Source organism: Apis dorsata, unplaced genomic scaffold (genome assembly GCF_000469605.1).
Source record: "Apis dorsata unplaced genomic scaffold, Apis dorsata 1.3 scaffold_88, whole genome shotgun sequence".
Taxonomy (NCBI): domain Eukaryota; kingdom Metazoa; phylum Arthropoda; class Insecta; order Hymenoptera; family Apidae; genus Apis; species Apis dorsata.
Window position 1 is genome coordinate 2184232 of NW_006263386.1, and position 22415 is coordinate 2206646.

Below are 22415 nucleotides of genomic sequence, written 5' to 3' on the forward strand. Positions count from 1 at the left end.
AAAAAAAAAGAATAATAATATCTTGTAAATAAAATGTATGCGTCAAAAATGGACCAAGGACCTAAATAGTGCAGCTCGTGTAAAATTGATATCCCGATCTCGCTAAACGTAGACCAGTTCGGTTGGTAGAATCATTAAGTAAAGCTACAATTTATCCTAATATTGTTTAAAAGTGGTATCGAATATTCGCGATCTGGAATTTTCTGTGCATCGATCATATCATAGATATTTCTTATTCAAGGTAGAAGATCGATGGACAAAGGTTAAAGATTATTTGAATAAATCTTAATCTTTGTTCTTGAGAAAATTGTAGATTTAAGTTTTGATACATTGTAAATTTCATTAAAAGTCTTAGTTTAGAATTTTTATACATTGTATATTATATATGATATATTATCGATTTTCGTAGTTTGAAGTTCATTCAAATTTATATTAAATTAGATATCATTAGAAAATCATAATTCTCTGAATTTGTTAATTGGCAATACGCATTCAGAGAGAATTTTCAGCTTGAACTTTCTTATCCTTGATGTAAAACATGTTAGAAGTATGAGAGAAATAGATGAAAATAAGAATTTATTAAAAAATTATCTACATTTTTTGAAATATTTAGACGAAATTTTCATAATAGTTAACGATCTCGTTCGATTATAAAAGTTTGATATTCAAATGTTTCTTGCCAATCTGACAAGAATAGAGAAATGCATTATAATGATTAATATTCCGTCTAATTTAATAAAAGCGAATGATAATTTTACTTCCACATTTTGTGCATTAATTACAAATCAAAAAATCAGTAACATTTAATAAATTAAAACTTTATTCACAAAACTTATATTATAAAATATCACATGATATATATCTTGAAATGAAATCAAAAAAATTTACAAAAAATTATAATAAACAAGAAATTTTGGCTATAAGAATTCCATATCTTCCCTCGAAGATCAATTTTTTGAGTACTTAAATATTTACGAAACAAAGTTTTTGCTAATTGCAATATTACGAAGTAAAAAAATTTACAATGAAATTTTACAAAAATCTCGAAATAAATAAAAATAATTTATTAATTAAAAAGAAAAATTTTTCCTGTATATTATAAAAATTCGATATTCTTCGAGAGGAAGATCATTCGTTCGCGATTGAATCTTTGCATGTTAAATCCTGGATCGTGATTGAAAATTCGATACCGGAGACAGAGCGAATCCGTGCGAGAGAAAATTTATTCTAATGACAGTCCTCAATCCCCTTTTATATATATATACATATATATATAAATATAAACATATATATATTTATATATACATAATATATAATTTAAAAAAATTCCACCACAGCCGCGCGGTATTATTTTTCTGTATCCCTGTATCTATAACGAGTGATATAAGCATTAAAGACAAAAATAACAAAAAAAAAAATTATGAATTAACGATGGACTAAGGGTTACGAGTAATAACGACTGTACTAATTAAACGGTTAATTAATTATGATTACTTCGCCAGGTATTTTTTCGGTTTCATCTAGTAATCGGTAAGGTTTTCGATTACGATTATTATTACTGATCATAAACGATGCATTGTAATTGTCGCTGTTATATACAATACATACATACATGCGTAATATAGACGTATACGATATGTGCACGCGTGCGCACGTGCGCACGTCATTTAAACGCCTGTGCACATATGTATATGTGTATAAATCCTTGAACAACATATTAATTTAATAACAATAAAGAAAAACGTGAAACTCATCTGATAGATGCATTTTATATTTGCCTCGTTTTTTGTCTAAATATCATCGAAATATTTTATTCTTATTAATATTTATTTTTCTTTTTCATTTATTCATTATTTTTATTCATTCATTATTTTTCATTCATTCATAAATCTTCGTCTAAATCTTTTTTAATTATTTTATAATAATAATTCTGTATGAATAAATTTTATAATTTTTTAATATATTATTTAAAAAATATAAAATAATTATAATTTTTTATAAAATATACAATAACAAAATATATCAGATAAATTAAATTAGATTAAATTTAATTTTAGTTAGTCATAAAATTAAATTATAATAATTGATAAATACCATTCACCAATAGCACAATTTCACGATTTTTTTTTCAATTTTAATAATATCGCTTGAATTTTGTATTGTTTAAAATCTGATGTCCAATCAAATTTGAAAGAATTAGGAAAGAAGAAAAAAAATATAAAATTATAAAATTTTAGCTTCAAGTATTTCTTAGTTTTTAAGATATTAATAAAATTTTTCAATATTATATTTCGAAAACTGCTTATACAAATGTTGTTAACATTGAACATATCTATCCAAATACTAATATAACAATTTTTACTGTGATAATTGATAATGTGAAATATTGAGCAACAGATGATGTTTAATATTTACATCAATATCTATGTGTCTAATAAGACATCAAAATTATTTCTCTCATTTATCTGAATTATTTATATCAATTATTATTCTTACATTTGATGAACTTGAAAAATCGACTGATTATTAAATTAAAATTTGTACATTATTGATCTTATGAAATGGTATAGATATATATAAAAAATATCTTAAATACATTGATACATCAAGTAACAAATATCAATATCTTTTATATTGAATCATTGATGACTTGAAACGCAGTGTCATATTTTATATTCGTGAAAATTCTTCTACTCATTACTTATTATTCATATTATTATTATCATATTATTTATATAAATTTTTTTTTAATAAATTTAAAAAAAAACTTATAAAACAATATTACTATTCAAAGATAATCTTATGAAGTAAAAAAAAAAGTGCCTATATTTTTACATAAATCGAAAAATACACAAAATATGAATATAGATAAAAATATCTAACTAGAAATATTGTGATTATTGATACTATTTGTTGGATTCTAAATAAAAAACTTATCACATGCATTTATATTATGTAGATAATTTATATAGTATCTTATATAGTATTAGTAGATATTCTCTTTTGATATAAGTACATCTTATTATTCTTCGATCATCTATCTTTCATTGAATCTGAGACAGTGAATACGATGACATTAACTTTTTCATAATTATTTTTCTTGATAATTATTTTGATTTATTGACTTATAATATGTTGATTTGAGTAAATAATGAATTACTTATTTATTACAGAGAATATATTTATCGTTTATAAATCGCGAAATTTTCTCTTCACTAACACTTTTAGCTGTTAATTCACTTTATAGATCATTGATTTAATTAAATCTGAATTAAAAGATCAAATATAAAATATTGATCATTACGATTATAAGTTATAATAATATTTTTCAATATATTTTGATTGAATTTCAAATTAATAAAGACTAACTAATTCAGTTTCATTAATTTCAATTTTAATTTTTTTTTTCAATAATCTACTTAATTTTAGTTATGAATATCTAACAATTATCTAACAATTTAAAAAAAAAAGAAAGAAAAATCTAATAAATATGAAATTAGATATATTATAATATAAATTTTTAAATTAAAAAATAAAAGTTCAAAAGAACAATATAAAATGTTAAACAAAAAATGACTAATAATCGAGATTCTCAATAATCAAAATCTGGGTTAATCGAAATTTCAAATAATTAATTAATAATCCCATTATATATGTTAGAATTCATAAATTTTTTATAAAATGATTGAATGCCGAAATTTTGGGTTAAAAGTTAAATGGTTAATTATAATTTTTTTATTTTTGTCTTTTCCCACTCTGTAATCATATTTTTTAAAATCTAAAATATTATATTATTGACAACGAACTATTTGTCGAATTATTTATTTTAACTTTCTTCATTTATTTCTCATTCCTCAGAAATCCTTGCAACCATCAACTTTATAAAGATTCAAAATAATTATTAATCACTAATAATTCTTTCTATGTGCAATTAGATCATGAAGAAATTTTTTTCGTTCATAGCAAAATAACAATGAACTAATTGTTTATGGTTACTCTAAATTCGGTGATACTAATACATACAAATATAATTTAATTAAATATTATATAATAAATAATATTATTATTTATATTATTTATATTAATATTAATATTTAATTAAAATATTATTCACATAATATGCAAAGTTAATATGTAAGTTAATATATTCATGATTTTTGCAAAATATTTTGAAAAATAACAAGTAAGTATATACAAAAATTACAATTTAAAGCTTATTTATTAAATTATAAGTAAATAAATACGTTAATGGAAATGAGACTGAAACAAAACAGTAATGTAATATATGATAAAATCAAATTCAATAGTCAAACAAAAGAAAATAGTCAAATAAAATAAATACATTTTTAAAAATTTTTTTAGATAAATAAATCAATCATTCGAGAAAATTCGAGAAATTTTTATTATTTGTTTTTAATGACAATGTTTTATAATACAAAAATAACGACAATCAAGTCATTTCAAAAAATTTTTAATTTTTTTTATATATTTTTGTAATTAATATCAAAATATTTTTGAAATACTATTTATACTATTTTGCATAAATTTTATTATTAATTTATTATCACCATAATTAATTGCCAAAATTTTTATATTATACAAAATATAATACAAAAAACAATATATTATACAAAAGACTTTCAGTATTTTTAAATAATTAAAATTTTCACAATAATCAAAGTTTTAATACTCAAAATTTTTTAAGCAAATTCAATTCTTCAATTAGATTCGAAATATTTTAAATAACATTATAATCTTCGAATTATATGACATAAAAATTGTATAATTTGACAATTTCTGGAGTTTCTGATTTCTTGCTCTATTAAAAAAAGTATTTAGAATAGGATATATAATTCCATATGATGATAGTTTTATATTTTAATCAAATACAATATATTTCAACATATATATCTCTTATTTATTATCTATTATTTATGTTTATTGTAATATTTAATATATTTTTTTCATAATAATATGAAATCATCTATTTTCTTATTTTACAAATCTTTGTATACTATATTATATTTTAAATATAAAGTTTTATGTACCTAAAAATTATAAGCTAATTAATTAATTTTTAGACATAGATTAAAAAAATATAGAAATGAATCTTAAAATGGCAGAATGAACCATAGACTTGATAAATAAAATACTTACTAATTCAGTAAGTGAAGTAAAATTCTGAATTGACCAAGATTTATACAAAATACAAATTTACGGAAGATTTTTGAGTTTTAACATTTAAAAAATATTAAATTTATTAATATAAATGGCTACTCTTGAAGACAAGTCTCTTTGGGAAGATGGAGAGGTATAAATTGTAAATTTATTTAGTATAGGTTAGGATGGAATGACAAGCATATCTAAATCGTTTAGAGTTTGATACATTACATATAAAATCTCTAATACAAATTATTTAAAATAAAATAAATTTTACTAAAATTAAAAAATATTTTTTAATTAAAAATTCTATTATGTTTTAATTAAAAAGATTATACTTATTTTTTATTTGTATATATTTATAAATATTATAACTTGCAAATGTTAACAAGAAATTTATTTCTAAATATGTTTGTAATTTATAATTTATGAAGTTTGAGAAATTAAAGAGATAATAAGATACATAATATTTAATAATAATATAATTAATAAAAAATATTTTTATAAATATTTTATAGGAAGCTTTAGGTGAGGATGTTTGGAGAATGTCTACAGATGAGATTGTCTCCCGTACACGATTATTAGACAATGAAATCAAAATTATGAAAAGTGAAGTAATGCGCATTTCTCATGAACTTCAGGCACAAAACGATAAAATTAAAGAGAATACGGAAAAAATTAAAGTAAATAAAACCTTGCCATATTTAGTATCAAATGTTATAGAATTATTAGATGTGGATCCTCAAAATATTGGGGAAGAAGATGGTGCAGTTGTTGATTTAGATGCACAAAGGAAAGGCAAATGTGCAGTTATTAAAACTTCTACTCGTCAAACATACTTTCTGCCTGTAATTGGATTGGTTGATGCAGAAGCTTTAAAACCAGGTGATTTAGTTGGTGTCAATAAAGATAGCTATCTTGTACTTGAAACTTTGCCTGCTGAGTATGATGCAAGAGTAAAAGCTATGGAAGTAGACGAAAGACCTACAGAACAATATTCAGATATTGGTGGTTTGGACAAACAAATTCAAGAATTAATAGAAGCTGTAGTTTTACCTATGACACATAAAGAAAAATTTGAGAATCTTGGTATTCAACCTCCCAAGGGTGTATTATTATATGGACCACCAGGAACTGGAAAAACTTTATTAGCTAGAGCTTGTGCTGCACAGACAAAATCTACTTTCTTGAAATTGGCAGGACCCCAACTTGTTCAAATGTTTATTGGAGATGGTGCAAAATTAGTGAGAGATGCATTTTCACTTGCAAAAGAGAAAGCACCTGCAATTATTTTCATAGATGAATTAGATGCAATTGGAACAAAACGCTTTGATTCTGAAAAAGCTGGAGATAGAGAAGTGCAACGTACTATGTTGGAATTATTAAATCAATTAGATGGATTTAGTTCAACCGCTGATATTAAAGTAATAGCAGCTACGAATAGAGTAGATATCTTAGATCCAGCTTTATTGAGATCTGGTCGTTTGGATAGGAAAATAGAATTTCCGCATCCAAATGAAGAAGCTAGAGCTCGTATAATGCAAATTCATTCGCGAAAAATGAATATGTCTCCAGATGTTAATTTTGAAGAATTATCAAGATCTACTGATGATTTCAATGGCGCTCAATGTAAAGCTGTTTGTGTGGAAGCGGTATGTAATATCTTAATATATAAAAATAATAGAAATATTTTCTAATCTTTTTTTTGTTTTTGTAGGGAATGATAGCATTGAGACGCAATGCAACAGCGGTTACACATGAAGATTTAATGGAAGCTATTAATGAAGTTCAAGCAAAAAAGAAAGCTAATCTTAACTATTATGCCTAATGTGCTTTTGATTTATTTATTAAAATACATTTTATAATAAATAAAGATAGAGAGACTATAATAATTGTAAACAAAATTAAATTTCAAGAAATTAATCTTATTTGTAAAATAAATAGCTCAATATGAGTTTTAAAATTTATAAAAGAATTCAGTATATTTAATTCACAATTTCAATTTACAATTTTAGAAAAACTTATTTGAATTCACAAATTTTATATGAAATACTAACACCTTAACTGTTAATGAAATATAAATAACTGTTGAATAAATATGAATAATATATGCATAGATCATTTGAACTTCAATATTTATAAATCCTTTCCAATTTATATTATTAATTATAATATTAATTTTAAATGGATAGAATTTTTAAAAAATGATAAATTAATTTTCTGTAAATTATATTATTTCCAATATTTTGTTTTTTTTTTTTTTACAATATTTGTGAAGTACAAAACAATCTTCCTTATTTAAAGTAATTATACATAGAGGAAATAAAAGTTTTTTTAATAATTATCATTCTTTTTTCATCGTCTTCGGTGACTTCTCTTCTTAATTCTGTAAATAAAAGAATTAATTTGTTAATAAAATTTAAATAATTACTATATTTTAAATGAAATTTTTATATACTTTTAATTAAAACATCTTACTTCTTTGGTCCTTTTACAAAACACCAATCAACTGAAATAGGTTGTCCTAAAATTTCTGTTCCATTTAAAGCATCTTTTGCTGCTTGAGCTTCTTTAAATGTTTCATATTCTACTAGAGCGTATCCTTTTAAAAAACCTGTTCTTCTATCCAAATTTAAATGTAAATTCTTTATTTGACCAAATTCTGAAAATTTATCTTGAATATCATCTTCTTGAGCTTCTTCATGCACAGAATTTATAAATAGAATCCAACCTTCTACGGCTAAAAATTATAAATATTTTTTTATAAAAATGTTAAGTATCAATACAATTTTATTTTTTTTTTGTAATTATAATTACAAAATATTTATTCAAAAATAAAATATACAAAATGTTTTCTTACATCTTTGTGGACCTGGTTCATCATCATCTTCCTCAACAACATTCATTGATTCATAATGACCAACATCGTCACGAGTAGATACCAATTCTGCACCATGTCCTCTACCTTTTCTTCTTTTCGCTTTTTCTTTTAAACGTGCAATACCTTCTAAAATATGAAAATAAAAATATTAAAAATAAGTATGTATGACAATATGTTTTAATCAAATTAATTCTAATTTTAAGAGGTTATAACAAATGACGCTTATGTATAACCATAAAATTATTTTAAAAAATAATCGAACTTACGATCGTCTTCATCATCCACTTCAAATTCTTCTGCATTATCAATATCTAGCACATCTGCCATAATTAAATTATTATAAGTTTTCTTTTAATAAATACGTAAGCACAGTATTTCTAACAAATGAATCAACGTAAGCTTGACTAAATGCCAAATAGCGTGTTTACGATTTTGAATACAATATATAATATATAATCATTAAGTATATATTATTTAGATACACTGAATATATTTATATAATTAATAAATTGATAATTGAAAAAAAATGATTTGATTGATTACTTCTATAATATATCCCGACAAACAATTTAATTATATTGTATATTTCATTTTTATTTATTTAATCTAATATAAAAGAATAATTTTATTCTAAATAATTAAAATAAAATTTGTAAATATATATAATTTTTTATTGTGAAAAGAAATAAATTAATAATAAGATAAAACTGTTTTTAAAAATTATATTATAAATATATATATATATATATATATTTATACATATTTAATTTTTAAAATTAGTTTATTATACTTTTTATGAAGTAATAACAATATCAATAACAATAGTATTTCAAATGTTCATAAGATCGATCTTTTAGTTTTACTATATGAAGAGCATCGCGCCAAATTTCAATCCATAGTTTCTAAATTGACAAGTTATGAAACTCCAATTTTTTCAACTCCAACATTTTCTTTAAAAAATTTATTAGAAACATGTAATTTAATAAATACAATGACATCGTTGCAAATATTAAAATTAACACAAGAATATGAACAACCATAAACAATATAATAATGCATATATATATGTATATTCATTATGAATTTGAATTTAAAATGTTACAATAATAATTTATATATAAAATGGCAACTGCACCCATAACAGATAATTCTCCAAAATCTTTATTAAAACTCGTGGAAGATAAAAATGACAAATCAGAAAAAAAATTAACCATTCTTGAATCACATGGATATACTCTTGGTAAAACAATAGGTGCCGGTTCATATGCTACTGTAAAAGTATGTTATATATATAACATATGTATTAATATTAAAAATCAATATTAATAATTACATATCATTATTTATAATCAAATATTAATTATTTATAATTATATATATAAAAGATAGCAAAATCTGATCGACATGATTGTCAAGTAGCAGTAAAAATTGTTTCAAAATTTCAAGCACCTGGTGATTACTTAAAAAAATTTTTGCCCCGTGAAATTGAAGTTGTCAAAGGTTTAAAACACCCAAATTTAATTCGTTTTCTTCAAGCGATCGAAACAACTCATCGGTTAGTCAATTTATTATTTAAAAAAATTACAATATATATTTTTTTTATTAATTATATTTAATAAATTTAATAAATTAAATTTATTTAATACTTTAATATTTATAATCTTCAAATATTATATATCTTCATTAATTATATTTAATAAACATAATAAAAATATATTTAATAAATAATTTAATGTTTAGCGTTTATATCATTATGGAATATGCTCAATGCGGTAGTTTATTGGACATAATAAGACGTGATACATTTATCGATGAATTTCGTAGTCGTCGATGGTTTCGACAATTATTAGAGGCTATTGATTACTGTCATGGACGTGGTGTAGTACATAGGTAAAAATTTGATAAGAAATGTTAAGTGCCGTCACATATTTAACTACATAATTTTATTTAAGAGACATCAAATGTGAAAATCTTTTGATGGATCAGAATTTTAATATTAAGTTATCTGATTTTGGATTTGCACGTGGACAAATGAAAGCAAAAAATGGAATTAATCCATTAAGTGAAACTTTCTGTGGCAGTTATGCTTATGCATCACCAGAAATATTAAAAGGTGTTCCATATTTACCTCAACTATCTGATGTATGGTCCATGGGCGTAGTTCTCTATGCAATGGTTTATGGTCGACTACCGTTTGATGATACAAATTACAGTCAACTACTAAAGGTACCCAGGTACATTAAAAAAAAAAAAAAAACGTAATAGAATCTAGATTAATTTAAAATTTTATTTATATAATGGTGCCATTTAAATAAGATTTTTATGATTTTCTATAATATTATTTTCTTCATAATATAGCAAGTACAAAATAAAGTTGTATTTCCTAAAGAACCAAATGTATCTCAAGCTTGTCGTTCACTTATCTCACGAATACTTGTTCCACAACGAATAAGAATGAATATTGATAATATAAGAAATGATACATGGCTTGCTGAATCTCTTGTTACAGTTGAAACATCCACTACCGATATCCCAATGGTAATATTTATTTTTCATCCTTATATTTTATATTAATTCTTAATGATGTTTTATATAATTTTAAAGGATACTTCTACAATACGAAACGTAAAAAAAATAACAAATGAAAGGAACAAAGAAACAAAAAATAATACCACTGATATTGGAGCACAAATTATTGATAAACGTCTAACATAAACATTCCAGATAAAAACCATACATGTCCAAATTTGAAATAGATTCCTATTTTATCTTAAAACAATATTTTTTCTGATTTTTCATATTTCATTTAACATTAAAGTTATCACAGTATTATGGCACATTTATTTATATTTGTTCTTTAGTTCATTCTTTACTTATAAATAATATTATTTTTACAAAGTTTAATGATCAGTATATTAATATCAAATAATAATCTAAATACTTGTTAGCAAACAGGACCTGCCCAAATGCATTATTTGAGATAAGTACAGTACATGGTACTGTACTCTTTCAGTCATAACATAGAATGATATTTTGCAATCATAAGTAAAAGTAATGTACTTATCATAAAAATACCTGGAGCAGTTGCTTTGTGAATATTCTTTATATTATCTACAAAAAAAAGATCTGATGTTTTTTAGATAATTTAACAAAATCAATTTTTATTGAAAAAAAAGAAAAAACATACCATTGGTATTAGAAACTGGTTCCCAACCTAAACTACGATCAATAGCCATTTTCCATTGTGAATATAATATATCTCGTTCTAAATAAAATTTGATTATTTTCAATGAAAAAAATATAAAAATTAGGAAAAATTAGTAACATACCATTCTCAGATATTGAAGGTAAGAAAATATCACTTGGTACAGCAATATCAAGTTTTACATCCCATTTTCGTATACCATCTGCATTTCCTGCAGCAATTGCAACTCCAAGTGCAGTAGTTTCACACATTAAAGGCCTCACTTTCTTGTAAAATTGTTTAATTAATATTTTTAGATATTTTTTTATCTCTATTTTGATTTTTTTTTTTATTATAAGAAATAAATTTTTATGAAAATTAATACACTTACCAACTGGAATTCCACAAATATCTGCTTGCATTTGCATTAACAAATTATTAGTAGTCATAGCACCATCAACTAACAATTTAGATAATGTTAAACCTGTGTCTTCTTTCATAGCTTCCAAAATGTCTCTTGTCTGAAAACAAACAGCTTGCAAAGCTGCCTTTATAATATGTGTACTATTTGTGTCTTCAGTAATTCCACATATAACACTGAAATATTAAATACTTTGCAAGAAATATGTGATAGTAAAATTAATTACAATTCTTATTTCTGTATTATGACATAATTATAATATTATATTATTATGTAATTTACCTTCTTGCATCTTTCCTCCAATATGGAGCATATAATCCAGCAAATGCAGGTACAAATGTAACACGATTATCAGTTGGAATTTGTTCAACAAGAGATTCAGATTCCTTTACATCAGATAGTACTCCAAGATTATCTTTTAGCCATTGAATAACAGCACCAGCTATAGCTATAGAGCCTTCAAGAGCATATATTGGTGCTGCTTGTGGTCCTAATTGATAAGCAACTGTTGTCAATAATCCATGAGATGAATCTACAATCTTTAAAATTATTTATTAATATTTAAATTATAAAGAAATTTTGAAGAATAATAAAGTTAGTTCTTACAGCAGTTCCAGTATTATATAAAAGAAAACAGCCTGTGCCATAAGTGCTTTTTGCTTGTCCTTTTTGTAAACACATTTGTCCTACTAATGCTGACTGTTGATCACCTAAACACTTTATATAAATCAATATTTATTTATAGATAATTACTATCTCATTTTGATTAATATATTAATTATAAAAAAATGCCTACTCCTGATATTGGTACACCAGATAAAACTTCATCTTGTATATAACCATATATTTCTGACGAACTACGAATCTCTGGTAAAATTTCTGAAGGTATATTAAAAAATGATAATAATGTTGGATCCCATTTTAAAGTTGTGATATTCATTAACATTGTTCTTGAAGCATTTGTAACATCAGTGGCATGAACACCTCCAGTTAAATTCTAGAACATATATACATACATATATAATTATTTGATAATAAATTTTATTTTTATAATATATCTTTTACATAAAAAACTATTATATAAAATATATTAATTATATATTTTAATAAGTAATTGAACTGAACTCACCCAAATTAACCATGAATCAATTGTGCCAAACATGCACCGTTTTAAATCTAGAGCCTCACGTACACGAGGTACATTTTCTAACAACCATTTTAATTTTAAACCACTGAAATATGGACTAATTGGTAAACCACAAAGTGGTTTCAAATAGTTTTTATTTTGATTACGTATTTTTTTTAATATATCATCTACAATTGAAGTAGTTCTCATATCCATCCATACTATAAAATAATGAATATAAATTTTATTTTTATTAATAGTAATTATTATTAAAAAAAATAAATAAAATATAAATAAATAAAAATAAAAAATTTTGTGTTAATGATTACCTATAGCATTATATAATGGTTCTCCAGTAATGGAATCCCATACAACTGTAGTTTCTCTTTGATTTGTTATACCAACTGCAACTATATCAGTAGGATCTATGGTAAGCTGGCGTAAATTAAATATAGTCTGATTAAGACATTCTCTAACTGCTTTTAATATTTCTACGGGATCTTGCTCAACCCATCCTTCTTTTGGACATGTTTGTGTTATTGGAACCTGATGATATGTTAACACTTCAGCTGTATCTGCAGCAAAAACCTAAAATAATTTGTACATTATTAATAAAAATATAACATAAAATAAAAAACTTTATACAAATTATAATGTTATTCATATTTTTTACAAAAAAATTAATAAATTACTAAATTTTATTAAAAATAAATTTAAGAAATTCTTTTAATTTTTAATGTAGAATAATAATAGAAGAAAAATACATTCATATTTTAAAAATATATTTCTTTATTAATTTTAAACATTTTAAATCATTATTAATTATTATAAATTATTCTTTATTAATTATTATAAATTAAACTTAATGACATAAATAATTATTAAAAATTTAATACCAAAAATCTAGCACTACTTGTCCCTTCGTCGATTGCACCGACGAGGGGTCCATATCTACTTGTCGACTCATTTTTGTTCATTTCATAGAAGACTGTTTGAATACTTGTTATTAATTACACCTTTTGATTTATTTGTTGTCAACCGGCAAATTAAATAATTAAGTGTCACAATCATGAATATCAAATTAATAGTGAATGGTTTTAAATTAATATTAAATTAAAGAAATTAGGTAACTACAATAACTTTTTTGATAAAAATAAGTATCTCCAACTATGCGCACGTTGTTGGCTGTTTTTCATCGATCGCTTTTGCTTCAAAGAATAACAATTTCCATGCATCGATGTTACAAACTGATTGTCAGTTTCCATTTATGATTATATTTAACATAGAATGGAGCATTACTATTTAAAAATTGGCGGTGTTTCATTAACTATATTGTATTTTGAATGTCTATCTACAGAAAAAAAAAGTAAACATCGTGATTGTTTCATGGAAACATTCCTATAGAATAAAAAGAAAAATATTATTCTTCTATAGCAAAAATTTTCACAAATACAATTATTTATATAACCTATGGTATTTGGCGTATCTACAATTTGCATGCTATTTTTACATTATATTTATTTTTTTAATACATTATGAATATAAATTTTATAAATTTAGCTAATGGAAAGCTAATATTTTAAATATTAATTATTTTTCTTTAATTTATATAATAATATAATCAATTTGTTTACAATTTGATAAATTAACCTTATCTATATATTAATTAATTTATAGATACACAATTATATGTATATTTTTTATTTTTTATATTTAAAAACTGTGGAATTTTAAAACAGATGTATTATCAATTAAAAATGTAATATGATTCAATTAAATAATTTCTTTTCTATTCGAAAAGATTAAATTATTAAATTAATATTATATATTAATATTAAGTTATTAATATTAATATTAAGTTATAACTTATAATTATAATATAATTTGTAATTCAAATAATGAGATGCACTTATTATTATTTAAAATGAGAATTTAAATTCACCAATAATAAAATTTAACATAAAATTCCCTGGAAATTCATGTAATAGATATTAACATCAAATATGGTTACTAATTTATACAATTTAATTGAAAGAACAAAAATAAAAGTGTTTTATATTAACTAAGATACATTTCCATTAAACTATTTAAATTTAATAAAAAATATATAAAAAAAATGATTAAATAAATTTTAAATAAAAATCAATTTTTATTAATCAAAATGTTTATTTTTTAATATCAATATGTTCAAATGTCAACGGATTTTTCAAAATTTTATACATTTTGGAGGGACTAAAATGCTGTAAAATATGGCTGAATTACGCGTAGAAATGATCCGATAGAGGGCATTCGACGCGTGCATACGCAATCGCGTTCCTCCACCTAACGCGAAGGCGACATCGAATTGTCGTTTACGTTCTAAAAAGTGGCAACCATTTCGAAGTATATTTTTCGTTATATTTTCATCGCAATCATCTACCCTACCTGTCATGAGGACTTAAATGGCATCAAAACCCATTTGCCGTTTTGCTCGCTGCCAATCGTTCGAACGGAGACACGAAAATTTCAAGTCAGTGCTGGCAACTTTTTACATTTATTATAAGGCTTCATTTTGACGAGGAACGCAGGCAAATATTTTGTTTACTGTTCCTCACACGTTATTGTTAGGGTTATTGGATTTTAGCGGTTACTTATCGATGCGAGCAAAGAACAGAATGCTTCGTTGTATGGAACGACGAAAGCAATCTTGTCAGACGCTTCATCGCATTATTTCTTATTCCTTTACTTATAGAATGAATCGTTGGATACGTTATTGTTCAACAATGCAACAATATCAATGGTTGCTTTCTTCTCAGTACACATCATATGCTGTTACATAAGGAGAGACCATTATAAAAATTTTATTTTAATGAATTTTATTTTTACTTGTATGAATATTAAAAATTATTCTACGAAATACAAAGTACCACAATTGTTACTTTTAAAATATAATTCACTTTATTATGTTTAATATTTTCCTTTTTTTAATTTTTAATTTTAATTTTAAAATTTTTAAAAATATAATATCAACAAATGTTGATATAAATTAAAAATGGATACAATTAAAGAAATATATATATATATATATATATATATAATTATAAATATATTTATTATTATTTTATCATATTTTTAAGATTATGAAATCATATTTTTAACGTATATAATTATATTTGCAGTTGCCAAAAAGATGACAGCTGATTCAGAAAAAGATAGCACTCATTGTTTAATATGTAATAGTAAAGTTGGTGTATCTACTAGAAATAGTATACGAATCTTTAATGAAAATTCTTTAACTTCATCTGAAAAACCACTTGTAGATACTATTTGTACTGTCTTAGAAACAGATTTAAATGAAGAGAATGTACATTCTCTTGTTATATGTAAAAAGTGTTATAAATTATTTAATGAGGTAAATGAAATACGAATTATTATGTTTTATGAAATTATATATAAAGTTAAAAAATAATTAACATTTGCAGATTGATGAACTTGAAAATCGATTGTCAGAAATAAAATTAGAATTATTCAATAATTATAAGAAAACTATAAAAAAATTATCTGATATTCAAAATGAAGAAGAATATAATGATCACGATTACATAGAAAACATAGAAACTCAAGATACAGATGGAGAAATTAAATATATAACAAAAGTAATATATAAAATAAACTCATTTAATTAAAATCTAAATATATTATAATAATAATTATAATTATAAATAATAATAATTATAATATTAAAATTAAAATATATTAATTTTATTATAATTTAAAATTTAATGTGAAGGATGAACAAGAAATGCAAGACATGGAAGGAGAAGAAGAAAGATTAGAGGAAGAAGAAGAAGAACCTTCTTGTGAGCCAGAGGAAATCATTCTTAAAGTTGAACCTATACCAGAAACAAGTAATACTGAGGAAAGAAAAAGGATAAAACGAACAAAAATTGCACCAAAAGTTGAACCTTCTCAAGAACAAGTAATTATATTACCAATTTATATTACCATAGAAATATAAATATATAATAATTTGTATTAATACAATAATATTTCTTTATTTTTCATTTGCTTTTTAGATTGTATCTAGGGATGGTTCTACATATACCTGTTTGTTATGTACAAATGAAGAAGATAAAGCTGTAGGAGATGCAAAATCTATTATTGCACATGTAAGAAGCGTGCATGAAACTCGTTTATACATTTGCGATATATGTGGTGATGATTTTAAAAAGAGAAATGAACTATCTGTTCATCTTGATGATCATGTTGCTAAAGAAGAAGGAGATTTTCAATGTGAAATATGTAACAGAATATTTAGTAATTTGCGATTGTTTAGAATTCATAAAAGAATACATTATCCACAAGTAAAATCTTGGCCATGTGAAACTTGTGGTAAACGATATAGGTAAACAATTGCAATTTTTAAATAATATATAGATTAACTTATTTATATCATAATTTCTTATATTTATAGTTCCAGAAATTTATTAGAGGAACATATCAATACACATACGGGTGTTCGTCCATATGTGTGTGAAAATTGTGGTAAAGATTTTGCTTCAAAATATACTTATAAAGCTCATGTAAAAACACATGAGATACGACCTCGTCCTTATGAATGTTCACAATGTAATAAAACATTTTTAAGTCAACAAAATCTTAATCAACATGAAAGAACTCATAATGGTGTAAAAGAATATGTTTGTCACCAATGCGGTATGTTTTATTTATTTATTTTTCATTCATTTTTTTTATTTATTTTTCATTCATTTTTTCGTAATATTTGAAGCAATTTTATAATATACATAGAAATTATAAAATTATAGGAAAAGCATTTGGATCACCACATAATTTGGAAGTGCATAATATAGTGCACACTGGTTACAAACCTTACATATGTAGAGTGTGTGGTAAAGCATTTGCCCGTAAAGCTGAAATTAGAGATCATGAAAGAACACATACTGGAGAGAAACCATATCAGTGTGAATTTTGTGGAGCTACATTTAGGCATGTTTATTTATGCATTTATTAAATGTATATTAAGTGTAAAAATAATTTATATTTTTATAACTTTTTAGTCAACGATCAAATTTGCAATCGCACAAACGTGCAACACATTATAATGATAAGAGGTATAAATGTGATGATTGCGGAAAAGGATTTAAACGGCGAAGATTATTAGACTATCATATAAAAGCAGCCCATACTGGTGAAAGACCATACAAATGCGATATATGTACAGCAACATTTGTATATCCTGAACATTTCAAAAAACATATGCGTATACATACTGGAGAAAAACCTTATCTTTGTGAGGTATTAATAATCATTTATTTAATATTAACTTATACTAATATTTTATTTTTATCTGAAATTTTATATGAAATTTTAGGTTTGTGGAAAAGCATTTAATAGTCGAGATAATAGAAATGCACATCGATTTATACATAGTGATAAAAAGCCATATGAATGTCTTGTATGCGGAATGGGTTTTATGAGAAAACCTTTATTATATGCTCATATGCAAACTCAGGTTGAAGTGATATAATATTATAATAACATTTTTTTTTTATTCGTTTTGATACGAATATTTATGTAAATTTTTAGGGTCATTTAAATGATACTATTGTGGTCAATCAACCGCGACTCACTACAGAAGATGATCAAGTCATAACAATTTCTGATGGTAATGTGGAATTTTTAGTGGATGAGGCAGAAAATGATCAAGTAATAAAATATATTTATTCTTTATATTATCCTTTATTTTTTATGTTATATTTATGGTATATTTATTAATTTTTTCTATATTTTTTTTGTTTTTTAGTTAGATGAAAATGATTTATATGTGACAGAATTAAAAGATCACGTTATTATACAACAGCAAAATGAAGATCAAATGTATAATGAAGAAGATGTATTAAATATTTCAAAAGAAGAAAATGTTGCAGATGAAGAAGTAAATCATCTTGCTGATGGAGAGGTATATACTAAGATACATATTATGTATATATATGTTTAAAATATTTTGATATAAAAAGTTAAAACTTTATAATTTTAGATGAATTTTGTGGAAAATGAAGTAATGGAATGCAAAGTTGAAGATTCAGAACAAGTAGAAGAAGTATACAATTATAATGAAACTGAAGACGGGGAAACAATAGTTGTACCAACTATTTCGGAATATAAAGAAGAGGAAGATGAGAAAAATGCTGTTCGATTAGTGCAAATTCGATTTCCAACGTCAGTTGGTGGAGAAGGTCGAAGTTGGTTAAGCTTAGTACAAAACACGTGAATTGTTGTCATTATGTACCATAGCTCTTTGATTAGGAAATCGCTTTTTTAATAAATCTTTAAATCAATATTAATAAAAACGTACTAATATATATAAACGAGTGGATAAAGAAATTTGCCTTACACAAGATGGAATTATGATATTACATGATACAAATGCGATTTAATTGCAATATCATGTGATAGATTCATATTTATTTATGTGTATGAAGTTATATTATTCTTCTCATAAACAAATAAATAAAAGATAATTTTTAATTCTATAATTAATGTAAATGGCAAAAAACTTAAAGCGGAGAACATTGCATCACATTTAACATATTAAGCATATATTTAAGTTTCATTTGGAAAAGATTTTTTCAATTAAAGATGACGCAATAGAAAGAAATTTTATTATAGGGCAAAAATGATATTAAAAAATAATAACATACAATTGGACATTCGATATAACTATTTATAAAACCAATAGTATAATTTTAATTGTAATTTAATTCTTTTAAGTCGCGTTTATGTTTATGTTTCTTATTTCTTTCGTATTTTATAATGATTACTGCACGTATTAATAATATCTGCAAAATAAATCGATGAAAAGTGTAGTTGGTTTCAAAATGAATTAAGTACATTTGAGATATATTTTGTACATCTTATAATAATTCTCATATTGGCGTAATTTTCTAAATGTATTATAACCATTTCCTGATATTGATATTTTTTTATGCATTTAACATAAATTATAGTTCTTAATATCTAATAAGAAAGTTTTTTTAAGATTAAAGTAATTAAAATTTTATAAATATTATCTTTAACTTATCTTTAACATTGCTTCCATAATTCTTTGAATTAATTTAATTATTTTACTAAATAAAATTCCAATGAAGAATGTTTATTACTATTTTTAAAATTTTGAAATAATATGTTACATCATTTATATGTAATATGTCATTGTATACATCACATAAAAACTTATAAAACTAATACTATAAAATGATGTATCGAATATTTAATTTCTATGTATTATTAATTATTATTCTTTATAAATATTAATATAAACATGTACAAATAAATAAAATTATAATGTTCTTAGATATTGTTTCTTTTTTTTTTTTACTTCTTCTTTAATAATTAATGTTGCGATGATAGATAATATGACGATACATATAAATCAAATTTAATTTGAGATTAAAATATGAAAGAATAATAATTCAAATTCAATTATTTAAAAACAATTCATAGATATTTATTAAATGAATGTTGGAATCTTATATTACAATAATAAATGATAGAAGTCAATAATGCATGTGTTTTGCTTAATGTGTTTTGCAGAAACATTAGAAGATGGTTTTGACAAATGACAGGAAATTACGGCGCACTGGGATATTCTATTCAGCGATTAATTGTTACGCTATTGTAGCTTAAGCCATCAAGCAGCATCTCGTGGCTCTCAATAAGTTAAATTGAGTGTGAATAATATTTGAATTCGCCAGTCTCTATGTCGAGGATTCGTATCTTAATGCCTCTTTATCCACTCCGGTCTTTCAAAACGAACTAACACAATAGAATTTAAGGATATTCAATTTTTCATAAAGAAATGAGATTTTAATAGTCCTTCCTCAATAATCGTTATTTTTGGACTTATATGTAAGTACATCAATTTTATGAAATTTTGTTTGGTACATTATATTTATTCTATTCGAATTTTTATTTTTGTTTATATAAAAAATTTACATTCACTTTAATTTAAAAAAATCTAATTAAACAGTATTAATAAATATAAAAGAGAATGTAAATATCTTTTTAAACTTTTTCAATAATAAAAAACGTATTTGTTTAATTAAATAAATTTAAATTTCAATAAAATGTAAGGTGAATGGATTTAGGAAAGATTTACAACAGTTGTTCTTTGAAAGAATAATTTACTTCTCTAAGATGCTTAGGAATTCTCTATTCATTCATTCTCTGCAAGTGTACGAATACATGTCGCTTCTCACATTAATTAATCGACAAGTCTAATTGAAATGCCTTGTTTATAAACCGCTATTTTATTATATCCTCAACATTTCGTCAAATTTACATAAACACGTGATTGTTTATTAATAAAATAATTACAATTTATTTTATTTTTTATATTATATTATATAAATATATGTTTATGAACAAAATATAAAATTTTTAGAGACTTAACAAAAAAAAAAAAGAAAAAATAATATTATAAAATTTATTGTATAATTGTATTGTAAAATTTGTTTTTATAATTTATAAGTTTTTTAAATATATAATATATTTAAGATTTATATTATAACAATGTATAAGAAATTATTAGAGTAAAAATAAGACAAACATAGAAAAAAATATATAAGAGATAAGATCTTAATGCTTTTATATTCAAAATTCATAAATTTCATATTCTATAAAATTGAGCAAACGAAATTGAATATAAAAAAAAAAAACAAAATTCATCTTTAACCTTTTTATATATCTATTTATAAAAAAAATAATTTTTTTGTGTTTGGTTTGAAAGATATTTCAAACAAATAGAATTTGTAGAATATATTGTATAATTTTTTGTAAATTAAATAATTATACGACAAAAAACTTTTAATAAATAATGATATCATTAATCACAACGTATAAAATACCAACGTATTCTCTTTTACATTCCCATCGCTTATTCTTCTACAAAATTTCTGTTTCATTCAGAATATCATCCTCTATCCTTTCGTACGTGGTTTCTCTGTTTTCCCAACTTGAATCTTTCTCTCAAAGTTCTTCCCTTTTTCCCTCTGAACATGCACTGCATGCAAATGTATGTATTATTGCGACATTCCACACTGATTAAGCGCCGTGTCCAAAATGAATCTTTAATGAATCTTTCCAAGACTTTAAACTACATTCCTTAATTATAACATAATATACATTATTATAATATTTATAATCGTAGCAATAAAATTATAAAAAACAAAACTTCAATTGAAATAATTTTTTCTTTGAACGAAAATTTAAGAATGAAGAAATCGATAAATATATTTGAAGATATATTATTTTATAATTACATAGAATGGAATTATAAAAGGGAATTTAGAGATTAATATGTTTTTACGATAATATAAAATACTATAATATTTAAGTATGATAATATTTACGATGATATTTAAGTATTAATAAATCAATTTTTTTATTTAGATATAAAACTTAAAAAATTATAAATTTCATTATAAGATAGAAAATTTTTTTTTTTTTAATAAGAGTTTTTATTATTTTTCCTTTTAATAAAAATTCTGAAATTTAAGTAGATTGTCATTATTTGATATATTTATCTATTATATTTATAATATAATATTATTATATATAATAAATATAATATTATTATATATTA

At 23.0% G+C, this 22415-nt stretch overlaps 5 protein-coding genes across 12 annotated transcripts; 3 read left to right on the forward strand and 2 right to left on the reverse strand.

The window, feature by feature from the left end:
* The first annotated feature begins 5101 nt into the window (after positions 1-5101).
* On the forward strand, positions 5102-7276 carry LOC102670884 (26S proteasome regulatory subunit 6A-B). The gene is made up of 3 exons (XM_006611518.2): positions 5102-5311; positions 5679-6812; positions 6878-7276. The coding sequence occupies exons 1-3, from the start codon at positions 5270-5272 to the stop codon at positions 6986-6988; spliced, it is 1287 nt and encodes a 428-aa protein (XP_006611581.1). The 5' UTR covers positions 5102-5269; the 3' UTR covers positions 6989-7276.
* Positions 7277-7372: 96 nt separating this feature from the next.
* Positions 7373-8496, reverse strand: LOC102671019 (RNA-binding protein 8A). Its single transcript, XM_006611519.1, has 4 exons — positions 8308-8496; positions 8021-8167; positions 7639-7900; positions 7373-7546 (listed from the first exon to the last, which is right to left on the reverse strand). Exons 1-4 carry the CDS (start codon positions 8366-8368, stop codon positions 7516-7518), a joined length of 501 nt encoding a protein of 166 aa, XP_006611582.1. The 5' UTR covers positions 8369-8496; the 3' UTR covers positions 7373-7515.
* A 388-nt stretch (positions 8497-8884) lies between these two features.
* LOC102671349 (testis-specific serine/threonine-protein kinase 3-like) lies at positions 8885-13361 on the forward strand. 5 transcript variants are annotated; one of them, XR_421147.2, is made up of 8 exons: positions 8888-9319; positions 9427-9596; positions 9782-9931; positions 9994-10267; positions 10400-10579; positions 10646-10797; positions 13108-13202; positions 13270-13361. XR_421147.2 is itself a non-coding variant. In XM_031508506.1 (7 exons), exons 1-6 carry the CDS (start codon positions 9164-9166, stop codon positions 10754-10756), a joined length of 912 nt encoding a protein of 303 aa, XP_031364366.1. In that variant the 5' UTR covers positions 8885-9163; the 3' UTR covers positions 10757-10797; positions 13108-13361. The 5 variants fall into 5 exon arrangements, 2 of the variants coding, with proteins under 2 accessions (XP_031364366.1, XP_031364365.1); XR_421148.2 differs by having other exon boundaries at positions 8889-9319; positions 9994-10275; XM_031508506.1 differs by having other exon boundaries at positions 8885-9319; positions 10123-10267; positions 13108-13361.
* LOC102671160 (glycerol kinase-like) lies at positions 10871-14071 on the reverse strand. 2 transcript variants are annotated; one of them, XR_421145.2, is made up of 10 exons: positions 13669-14071; positions 13102-13360; positions 12776-12993; positions 12443-12643; positions 12253-12363; positions 11929-12185; positions 11617-11822; positions 11371-11512; positions 11229-11306; positions 10871-11152 (listed from the first exon to the last, which is right to left on the reverse strand). XR_421145.2 is itself a non-coding variant. In XM_006611520.2 (10 exons), the coding sequence occupies exons 1-10, from the start codon at positions 13747-13749 to the stop codon at positions 11055-11057; spliced, it is 1647 nt and encodes a 548-aa protein (XP_006611583.1). In that variant the 5' UTR covers positions 13750-14071; the 3' UTR covers positions 10871-11054. The 2 variants fall into 2 exon arrangements, 1 of the variants encoding a protein (XP_006611583.1); XM_006611520.2 differs by having other exon boundaries at positions 11371-11508.
* A 900-nt stretch (positions 14072-14971) lies between these two features.
* LOC102671793 (zinc finger protein 578-like) lies at positions 14972-19295 on the forward strand. Of its 3 annotated transcripts, none has more exons than XM_006611524.2 (12): positions 14972-15281; positions 15931-16163; positions 16234-16407; positions 16542-16730; positions 16828-17156; positions 17226-17467; positions 17578-17758; positions 17830-18067; positions 18144-18284; positions 18359-18478; positions 18576-18731; positions 18810-19295. In XM_006611524.2, the coding sequence occupies exons 2-12, from the start codon at positions 15942-15944 to the stop codon at positions 19041-19043; spliced, it is 2226 nt and encodes a 741-aa protein (XP_006611587.1). In that variant the 5' UTR covers positions 14972-15281; positions 15931-15941; the 3' UTR covers positions 19044-19295. The 3 variants fall into 3 exon arrangements, with proteins under 3 accessions (XP_006611587.1, XP_006611588.1, XP_006611589.1); XM_006611525.2 differs by lacking the exon at positions 14972-15281 and adding an exon at positions 15359-15674; XM_006611526.2 differs by lacking the exon at positions 14972-15281 and adding an exon at positions 15359-15551.
* The last annotated feature ends 3120 nt before the right edge of the window (positions 19296-22415 follow it).

Coding starts and splice junctions, on each gene's coding strand:
- LOC102670884 (XM_006611518.2), top strand. CDS start 5,270: ATGGCTACTCTTGAAGACAAGTCTCTTTGGGAAGATGGAGAG. Junction 5,312..5,678: donor CTCTTTGGGAAGATGGAGAG/GTATAAATTGTA, acceptor AATATTTTATAG/GAAGCTTTAGGTGAGGATGT. Junction 6,813..6,877: donor AAGCTGTTTGTGTGGAAGCG/GTATGTAATATC, acceptor TTGTTTTTGTAG/GGAATGATAGCATTGAGACG.
- LOC102671019 (XM_006611519.1), bottom strand. CDS start 8,368: ATGGCAGATGTGCTAGATATTGATAATGCAGAAGAATTTGAAGTGGAT. Junction 8,168..8,307: donor AGTGGATGATGAAGACGATC/GTAAGTTCGATT, acceptor TTCATATTTTAG/AAGGTATTGCACGTTTAAAA. Junction 7,901..8,020: donor TGAACCAGGTCCACAAAGAT/GTAAGAAAACAT, acceptor TATAATTTTTAG/CCGTAGAAGGTTGGATTCTA.
- LOC102671349 (XM_031508505.1), top strand. CDS start 9,164: ATGGCAACTGCACCCATAACAGATAATTCTCCAAAATCTTTATTAAAA. Junction 9,320..9,426: donor GTTCATATGCTACTGTAAAA/GTATGTTATATA, acceptor TATATATAAAAG/ATAGCAAAATCTGATCGACA. Junction 9,932..9,993: donor GGACGTGGTGTAGTACATAG/GTAAAAATTTGA, acceptor ATTTTATTTAAG/AGACATCAAATGTGAAAATC.
- LOC102671160 (XM_006611520.2), bottom strand. CDS start 13,749: ATGAACAAAAATGAGTCGACAAGTAGATATGGACCCCTCGTCGGTGCA. Junction 12,994..13,101: donor ACCATTATATAATGCTATAG/GTAATCATTAAC, acceptor ATTATTTTATAG/TATGGATGGATATGAGAACT. Junction 11,307..11,370: donor ACCTTCAATATCTGAGAATG/GTATGTTACTAA, acceptor AATTTTATTTAG/AACGAGATATATTATATTCA.
- LOC102671793 (XM_006611524.2), top strand. CDS start 15,942: ATGACAGCTGATTCAGAAAAAGATAGCACTCATTGTTTAATATGTAAT. Junction 17,759..17,829: donor TTTTGTGGAGCTACATTTAG/GCATGTTTATTT, acceptor ATAACTTTTTAG/TCAACGATCAAATTTGCAAT. Junction 18,732..18,809: donor ATCATCTTGCTGATGGAGAG/GTATATACTAAG, acceptor TTATAATTTTAG/ATGAATTTTGTGGAAAATGA.